Source organism: Tupaia chinensis, unplaced genomic scaffold (genome assembly GCF_000334495.1).
Source record: "Tupaia chinensis unplaced genomic scaffold, TupChi_1.0 Scaffold149922_1, whole genome shotgun sequence".
NCBI classification, from domain to species: domain Eukaryota; kingdom Metazoa; phylum Chordata; class Mammalia; order Scandentia; family Tupaiidae; genus Tupaia; species Tupaia belangeri.
In genome coordinates, this window is record NW_006209766.1 from 1,204,083 (window position 1) to 1,212,785 (window position 8,703).

The 8,703-nt window shown below is 53.8% G+C and overlaps 1 protein-coding gene across 1 annotated transcript; it reads right to left on the reverse strand.

Moving 5' to 3' along the window:
• Positions 1–2,829: 2,829 nt before the first annotated feature.
• On the reverse strand, positions 2,830–7,432 carry SBSN (suprabasin). Its single transcript, XM_006171626.2, has 7 exons — positions 6,448–7,432; positions 6,244–6,339; positions 5,908–6,081; positions 5,458–5,853; positions 3,990–4,055; positions 3,797–3,841; positions 2,830–3,000 (listed from the first exon to the last, which is right to left on the reverse strand). Exons 1-7 carry the CDS (start codon positions 7,429–7,431, stop codon positions 2,977–2,979), a joined length of 1,785 nt encoding a protein of 594 aa, XP_006171688.1. The 5' UTR covers position 7,432; the 3' UTR covers positions 2,830–2,976.
• Between the last annotated feature and the right edge of the window lie 1,271 nt (positions 7,433–8,703).

Below are 8,703 nucleotides of genomic sequence, written 5' to 3' on the forward strand. Positions count from 1 at the left end.
TACGTTGATGGGGGAAATGAGTGTACACAGACCTCATCTTGTAGCGGAAGCCCAACGTAACACCCTTGATCATGTTCTGGACGTGACTACAGATGGTGCAAACGGTCGCCAGCTCCTTTCTGTTTCCCTGCCATTTGTCAACTTCCTTTTCCTTTCCAAGGAGACTGAGCTCCACATTGATGTGGTTGAGGTCCCTCCGCAGGGCTCCTCTGGGACCCTTCACGATAACGGTGTGTCCCTTCAGTGTGATGTCGACATTCTCAGGAATGGTGACAGTCTGGTTGCTGAGAATGGTCTTCATCCTGCCAGCGTCTTCCAATGCCTAGGGCAGAGCCCCATGGCAGGCCTATATATATATATATTAAAGCAGTTACTGTAGGGCTGGCAGGTGGCGTGGTGGTCAAGGGCACTGGACTCTCATATGATTGACTGTGGTTCAAGTCCTGAACCTGGCCACCTGCTTTCTCACTTTCCCCCTCTCTCTCTCTCTTGCTCACTCTGTTCCTCTATGGTCAAATTAAAAATAAATAAATAAATTGGGACCAGCAGGTGGCATAGTAGTTAAGGTGCTGCTGGACACTCTCACATGGGCAACCACAGTTCAAATCCCGAGCCTGGTGGCTTGCTTTCTCACTTTCCCTCTCGCTCTCACTCTCTCTCTTTGTGTATTTCTCTCAGGTCAAATTAAAATAAATGAATGAATAAATAAAAAATTAAGCAAATTATTTTTAAAATAAATAAATATAAAAATAAATAAGTTAAATAAAATAATTATTTTTAAAAAAAGAAGAAAGATCAGTTATGGTTTTCCTTTAAGGGATAATCCCTTTTTTCCCAAAAAATAAACATCTGAAATGAAGCCCAGCACACAGTAGCCCCTCAGTACATGTCTGCGATGAGGGGATGGTTCTGTTTATTAAAATGCAGTAAGCAGATGCCTGAAGCTTGGAAACGCATCGCACATGGATGGCTTCACGACTAGATGGATTAACGGTGATCGAGCAAGTATAGTAAAATGTGAGCGGCAGTGGTGTGAATGCGGGCGTCCACTGCAAAAATTCTTTCGTCTTTTTGGTTTATTTGAAAGATTTTCCAAATAAAACACTGCAGAGAAGGGGGAGAAATGTGTAATAAAATGATGGTACAAAAACAAGGGGAAATGCAGTGAGCATGTCAACATAGTGTCAAGAGCATCCCTTTACTGTGCAAATGCAGGTCCCTCCCCTCTCTGGTGCCTTCTAGTACTTCCTGACCTGTCGCTTTGTATTTGTTTTCCTATTCTGTTTATAGGCCTTGTTTCCTGGGAAGACTGTAAATTCCTCAAGGGTAAGAACACTGTCTCTTACTTCTGGTCCCGGAGGATGGATGGAGGTTTGGAGCTGGGAGCACCATGGTAGTCCTCCCCTTTACCCAGACGGTAACTGACCCGTAGGCCTAGAAGTCAGCTGTGGGTACCTGCTCCTGAGTGGAATGCAGGTCTCCCAGGAACTGGGCAGGGCTGGGAGGTGCTTGGAGACTTGCCAGGCAGGGGTGAGGGGTCAGGTTCTGACCACAGCTCGGGAACCAGCCCCGGGCCTGCTGCTTTCTCACAGGCTACCCCTCAAGTGCCCTCACCCTTGCTCCGCTGAGCCTCAGTTTCTTCATGCAGACGGGAGAGACAGGAGGGCCGTCTGCATTTCAGTGGAGACTAAAATGGTAGCAGACTGTGAACAGCTCTTCACACAGTACCTGGAGTCTAGTAGGTACTCAGTCTATACAAGTTGCTAGAATTGGGATAGTGGCATAATGGTTACGTCGCTGGACTCCAGCATAGCTGACTGTGGTTCAAGTCTCGAACCCAGTGGCTTAAAACTCATGCCAGGCATGTGTGCGTATGTGCCTAAAATCTCAAGAGGAGAATGGAGGAGAAGGGATTGCGGAGTGGCCATCCCCCTGGGGCGGGGATTTCTCACTTTCTGTTTCTCTCTGTCTCTCTGGCAAGTACATGCACCCTAAAGAGAAATCTCTCTGAAAGACAAAAGGGAAAAAAAGATGTTGCTAAAATCATTCCTCTGCGCTGAGTGATCCAGAGCTCTGAAAGCCGGCCTTCTGCGTCTTCACTCGTGTCAGTGGCCCACAGGCCCTCCTCTGTCCTGATATCCGTGTCTCTGCCGCAGCCTTCCCTTCTTCTGATAGGATCCTCCACGCCTATCTCCTCCCTCCTTACCCACCGAGTCGCCTGCCTGCCGACACCACACAGGAGAAGTCCTCCGTTCCCAGACACCCTTTGTAACGCCTAGGCTGTTTCTCTCCCTCCACTTACTACGTAAACTTTATCCTGTTTCTTCGCCTGTGCAAGCCTCCACGTGCTGCCCTATAAAACGGAGGCAATAACAGTATCTCTTACCTAACTGGGTGGTTAGGAGGATCCAATGATGTCACCCCCGTAAAGCACCCAGCAAGGAGCCTGGCATGGCTTAATTGCACAATGAACACAAGTCGCTATTGTTAGGTGCCACACCCCTGAATGGGGATGCTACCTCCTCGGAGCTCCACCTAGGTTCCCGTCATTCTCCCCCTCCCCCCTCGTGCTTCTGTCCCCACCACTGGCTCGCAGTGTCTCCCTGCATGGGGACCCTCCTGGTGCTGAGCACACAGTCTGCACCTAGGTGACCATGGCTTAGTCCTGCCAACTGCCCTTGTAGAGCTCACCGGCCTGACGTCTCCAGCTCAGCTCATCCTGTGCATCAGACTCGCACAGCTCCCTCAGCAAGGAAGAGAAGAGACAAGCCTCCCCATCCGCCCCACTCCTGCCCAGCCCTCCTTAGGGAGCACAGTGGACCGCGATGAAAGAGTACAGGGTGTTACATTTATTCACAAATCTCAGTACAGCCCTTGGCGGGACTCCAGAAACCTACCCCCACCCCCAGCTCCTCCAGGTCACGTGAGCTGGTATGACAACAGAAACAGTGCGCTCAGCAAGGCCAGGACATCAGTTTAGGGCATGATGTTGGCGACGCTCTGGAAGAGAGAGGAGAGAGGAAGTGAATGCAGGGTCCACAGTCTCGGGCTATCTCTGCCCCACTCCCCTCTCGAGAAGCCAGAGGGAGACCGGCTACGGTGCCTTGGGAATTATCTAAGGAAGGTGGCATGAAGACAGGAAAAATAGGAGCCAGTCCTCCCAGGCAGAGGGACCAAGAAGCTGTGTCCATTGTGCCTCACAGGCCCTGGGTTCCACTGTGGGGCTGTTACACACCCTCACCCCTAAGCCCCAGCCTCGGCCAGAGAATAGCACTCAATGCAAAGTGAGGGCAGGGGCTTCACTTTAGGCCCAGACTAAGCACCAGGGTCCCACAGGAATCTTTACCGGAGGCGGGGCGGGAAAGGACAGAGCCACAAGTTCTAGCTACCCAGCAGCAGGGGCAGGGTAGCAGAGGTGTCCATAGCAAGCAGGCTAAAGAGGGAAGCCAGCAGGCCATGGGAACCAGAGAGATGACAAGGACTGATGACAGGCGTGCGGAAGGGGAGGCTTCGCAGCCCTTCTTCTGAGGCTCCCAGATGCATGCAGGTCCCCAGAGGTCTTTTCTGCTACCTTGTGTTTGTCTCAGTGGGAATGAAAAGCACCCCAAAGCAAGCAGGGTGTGAAGGGCAAAGCACAGGTGAGGAAAAGGAAGACGGAGGGCTTGGAAAACAAGCTGGATTGCTCTCTGCGAAGGTTGAGCTGCCCACAGAGGTTGTCCGCCCACAGGCAGTGGGATGGGGGTGTCGGGGTACTTCTCAAGACAGAGCAGAAAGCAGGGCCCAGGGGAGCACTCACCTTCCACAGAGCTGAAAAGTTGATGAAGGGCTTGTTGACCGAGGCCTGGGATTCAAGGACAAGAAGGTCAGTCCCTGGTACTGACCCACCACCATCCCAGGGGAACGCCACCACCATCCCAGAGAAACTCCACGTGGCCTCCACTCCCACTGCTCTGAGTCTACGTGTCACCCGAAGGGGACAGTTGACTTACTCCAGATGTTAATGTGGTGGTTGCGGTCCCTGCGTGCTGGCCGGTAGATCCGCCTTGATGGCTGCCCTGTAAACAAAGCCCAGGCCACCATTATAACCCCTCCACCCCGGACAGTCTCCCAGTGACCTGCTCCCTTCTGGGTGACAGGCTGGGGCAGGAGCACAGCTTAACCCCCTGCCTCCTCACTGTCCAGAAGGAAAACCAAAGGCTATTTGTTGCTGTGGGGATTCTGTGGGCGATGGAGGAAAAGCCAGGAAGGCTGTCTGCCTCTCACCGACTAGTCTTCCCCCAACCCCCTTTATCTTACCTAAGGAGAGGCTCTGAGTCCTGGAGAAGGGACTAACTGGAAAGGGAACCTAGAGAACCCGGGCGAGTACCAGGGCCAGCCCTGACCGCCAAGTCTATCCCCTCTACACACACCTAGCCCTGCCCCTAACTGGCTGCTCCCTGCCCTCCATCCTGTCCCCAGACACTCGGCAAGCTGGGCCTTGTCAGAGGCACCCCGACCACCCTCCACCCCACCCCCCAGCTGCTGCTGTGAGTCTCAGTCCATAACAAACCGCCCTCTCCTGGCCTCTGCTCTGTGAATCCCACAGGTGAACTTAAGGCCCTTCTCCACCGCTGTGCACTCCTGCTTCATGGTCCCTTCCACTAGCCCGGGCTCCCTGCCTGGCAGTAGATCAGCTCTGGGCTTGGGGCCCCGGACCAGTCCTCAAGATGGCGTCTCTCCTTGCTGATCCCAACAACTCCCCATGGAAGCTGGAGAACGGGTAGTTGAAGGCTACAAGAGCTAGCCTGCTGCCATTCCCCAGGCTCCCTCTTTGGTGCCTGTTCTGTTGTGAATGAGTAAGAGAAATTCTCCAAAGGGCCTGTCCTGATCCGGGAGAGTAAGAACCTGGACCTGCTATTCAACAAAGCAAGATACCCACCGCAGGACCTTGGCAAATCTCCCGAATCTCTCAGCCTCAATTTCCTTATCTGGGGATCAGGGACTCAGCATCCTCATCCTGCCTAGCTCAGAGGGTTTGTTATGAAGATGAAGCAGAATGGGGCTTATCTCCAAAAGCCATTCCGCATGCTCAGGCTCATACTCCGGGCATCAGCGTCCCTCACCTGTTTGCACTACGCTAGATCTCATCTCAGTAACTGTTTCCTGCCCCCGGGAGAGCTGCCTGGTCCTCACTTTAGGCTCCCATACCCAGGAGGGTAGCTCCCTGAAGGTGTGGGCTAGGTTCCTTCTACACTATCTGATACGGGGCTGTGCAGGCAAGTTGGCCTAAGCCATCTGACCATCTGTCCGCCAGCTCCTTCGTAAGGGGGATGGAGAAGGGGGAGGGGAGGCATGGTGGTATAGCTGCCCGAACTGCTGTGACCAAAGGCTGCAAAGGCTCCCCCAAACGCCCCAAGGGTTTAACCTCTCCCTCCCCAACCCCTCTTCTCCCCAGTGTCCCCGCCCCTGTTCACCTACATTCAGCAGCTGGTTGGCCTCCTTGCCGGCTTGGTTGGCCCCATTATGAACATTCTGGTGCAACCTGTCCACCTCCTTCCCGGCCTGGCCAGCAGCATGGTGGACCCCTTGGCCAAGCTTCTCCGTTTCCTTTGCAGCCTGACCAGCAGCATGGTGGACCCCTTGGCCAAGCTTCTCTGCCTGGTTCCCGGCCTGGTTGACCCCATTGTGGACCCCTTGGGCCACTTTGTCTGCATCCTTTTCAGCCTGTTCAACGGCATGATGAACTCCCTGGCCAAATGGTCCCACCTCTTTCCCAGCCTGGTTAACGCCATGATAGGCCCCTTGGACCACTCGGTCTCCCTCTTTTCCAGCCTGTCCAACAGCATGGTGGGCCCCCTGGCCGAGCTTCTCAGCCTCCTTCCAAGCCTCATTAACCCCATGGTGGACCCCTTGGCCAAATTTTTCCACCTCTTTCCCAGCCTGGTTAACGCCATGATAGGCCCCTTGGACCACTCGGTCTCCCTCTTTTCCAGCCTGTCCAACAGCATGGTGGGCCCCCTGGCCGAGCTTCTCAGCCTCCTTCCAAGCCTCATTAACCCCATGGTGGACCCCTTGGCCAAATTTTTCCACCTCTTTCCCAGCCTGGTTAACGCCATGATAGGCCCCTTGGACCACTCGGTCTCCCTCTTTTCCAGCCTGCCCTGCTGCATAATGAATATCAGAGCTAAACTTCTCCACCTCCTTTCCAGCCTGGTTAACGCCATGATAGGCCCCTTGGACCACTCGGTCTCCCTCTTTTCCAGCCTGTCCAACAGCATGGTGGGCCCCCTGACTGAGCTTCTCAGCCTCCTTCCAGGCCTCATTAGCCCCATGATGGACACCTTGGCCAAATTTTTCCACCTCCTTCTCAGCCTGGTTAACCCCAGAATGGACACCATGAATTAGGTGGTCTCCCTCTTTTCCAGCCTGCCCTGCTGCATAATGAATATCAGAGCTAAACTTCTCCACCTCCTTTCCAGCCTGGTTAACGCCATGATAGGCCCCTTGGACCACTCTGTTCCCCTCTTTTCCAGCCTGTCCAACAGCATTGTGAGCCCCCTGACCGAGCTTTTCAGCCTCCTTCCAGGCCTCATTAACCCCATGGTGGACTCCATGGCCAAACTTCTCTATTTCCTTTCCAGCCTCCTCTAGGGCATGGTGGGCCCCCTGGCCAAACCTCCCAGCCTCATTCCCAGCCTGCCCTAGAGCATGGTGGGCCCCCTGGCCAAGCCTCCCAGCCTCATTCCCAGCCTGACCCAGGGCATGGTGGGCCCCCTGGCCAAACCTCCCAGCCTCATTCCCAGCCTGCCCTAGAGCATGGTGGGCCCCCTGGCCAAGCCTCCCAGCCTCATTCCCAGCCTGACCCAGGGCATGGTGGGCCCCCTGGCCAAACCTCCCAGCCTCATTCCCAGCCTGCCCTAGAGCATGGTGGGCCCCCTGGCCAAGCCTCCCAGCCTCATTCCCAGCCTGACCCAGGGCATGGTGGGCCCCCTGGCCAAACCTCCCTGCTTCGTTTCCTGCCTGGTTGACCCCATGATGGATCCCATGATGGATTACTTTGTCTGCCTCCTTCTCAACCTGTCCAACAGCATGGTTGACCCCATGGCCAAACTTCTCTGCTTCCTTTCCTGTGTGTTCGATGCCATTGTTGATCCCATGGGCTACCTTGTCCAAGCCGTTGTTGAGTCCATGGATGCCCTTGTCCACCTCCTTGCCAGCCTGGCTTCCCATGTTGCTTAGTCCATGAAAAACTTTGTCCACTTCCCTTCCAGCTTGAGTGATTCCATTATTGATGCCTTCCAGGGCCTTGCCCATCTCTCTCTCTGCATTGCTCAGCCCTCGGTTGATCCCTTCAAGGACCTTCTCAATGGGGTCATCATTGGCTGCCCATCCAGGCAGGGCCCCCAGCAGCAGCAGGAGGGAGCAAGAGCTGACCAAACTGGCAAGATGCATATTGTTGGGGAGGTGGAAAGGATGCAGAGAGGAGCCAGGGAAGCAAGGCTGCTATTTATCTCTCTCTCCCGCCCTCTTCCCCACCCCTCATGACTCAATTACCCCTGTGAGGTACTGACTTGGTCCCTAGTCAAAGAGGTATTTCCCAGGGAGATTTGGGGTTGAGCAATGGAGAGGAGGAGGAAGAGAGGGTGAGTCATGAGTAGAACCCTGGCATCTTTGCTCCTTGCCTAGCTCAGCCCTCCACCCCAGAGAAGAGTGTCTGCCCTTCCAACCAATTCCTCTTTTCATTCCTCACCCACTAGCCAGGCCTTCTGTCTCAAACCCACCTTCGCCCCTGGAGCCCAAGGGATTCTTTGATACTTCACTTTCCTTAGGGATCTAACTATCCAGCTTCTCTAGGGGTAAGAATCCAGAAGGATGAGAGGTGTGGTCCTTCCTGGGGAGAGAAAAACTCTAGGGAAGTCGAGGGAGTCGTCAGACCTTGCTCTGCGGGCCACCCCTCATCCCTCACTTACTGTGCTCAGCACGCAGGCCTGCTCCTTGTTCTTCAAACACCATCCCTGCTTCATGACGTTTCCCCAAACACACCAAGTTCATCCCTGCCTCATGATCTTTCTACTCGTTCTTCTCTCTGCAAAGAATGCAGAACCTCAATCTCCACATGGCTGGTTGCTCCTTATTCTCAACTTGGCTCAAATGCCGCCTTCTCGAAAGACCTTCCCTGACTACTTCTGACCACAATAACAGGACATTACAGTTATACCGTGTAATGTCATCCTTTTGTTTTATAGCACTTACTGTGATCTGAAATTACCTTTATTTTTTATTGTCTCTCTCCCCTACCAGGTCATAAACTTCCATAAACTCTATCCCTAACTTCTAGAACATTGTCTGGGTAAATATTGGGTTGGCACAAAAGTCATGCATATCTTTCTGTTTTCCTATGTAAAAAAATGCGTCATAATTTTTCTGACAACCCAATATTTATAGACTGGGCAAGTGGATGGATTCAAGGAAGCCCAGGACAGCCTGTACCTGAATCTCTTAAAATGCTAGAGAGCAAAGTCCCTGGGTCCCAGAACAGCATAGGGTCCCTAGGAGAGGGTTGCATTTTGGGGAGTCAAGATCACACTCTCATCACAGAACCCAGGCCTCCTGCCTCCCAGCCCTTGGGCAAGGGCAGGGGGCTGATTGCCAAGAGCTGGGACAGGACGCAGTGTCTCCTGAAAAGCCGGTTGAGGCAGCCACGGGGAGGGGTTGAACACCTAG

Excerpts from the sequence above, each read along its gene's own strand:
- SBSN (XM_006171626.2), bottom strand. The coding sequence starts at position 7,431 with ATGCATCTTGCCAGTTTGGTCAGCTCTTGCTCCCTCCTGCTGCTGCTG. Across the intron at positions 5,854-5,907 it reads TTAACCAGGCTGGGAAAGAG|GCTGAGAAGCTCGGCCAGGG; the intron begins GTGGAAAAATTT and ends GCTTGGAAGGAG. Across the intron at positions 3,001-3,796 it reads ACTTTTCAGCTCTGTGGAAG|AGCGTCGCCAACATCATGCC; the intron begins GTGAGTGCTCCC and ends TCTCTCTTCCAG.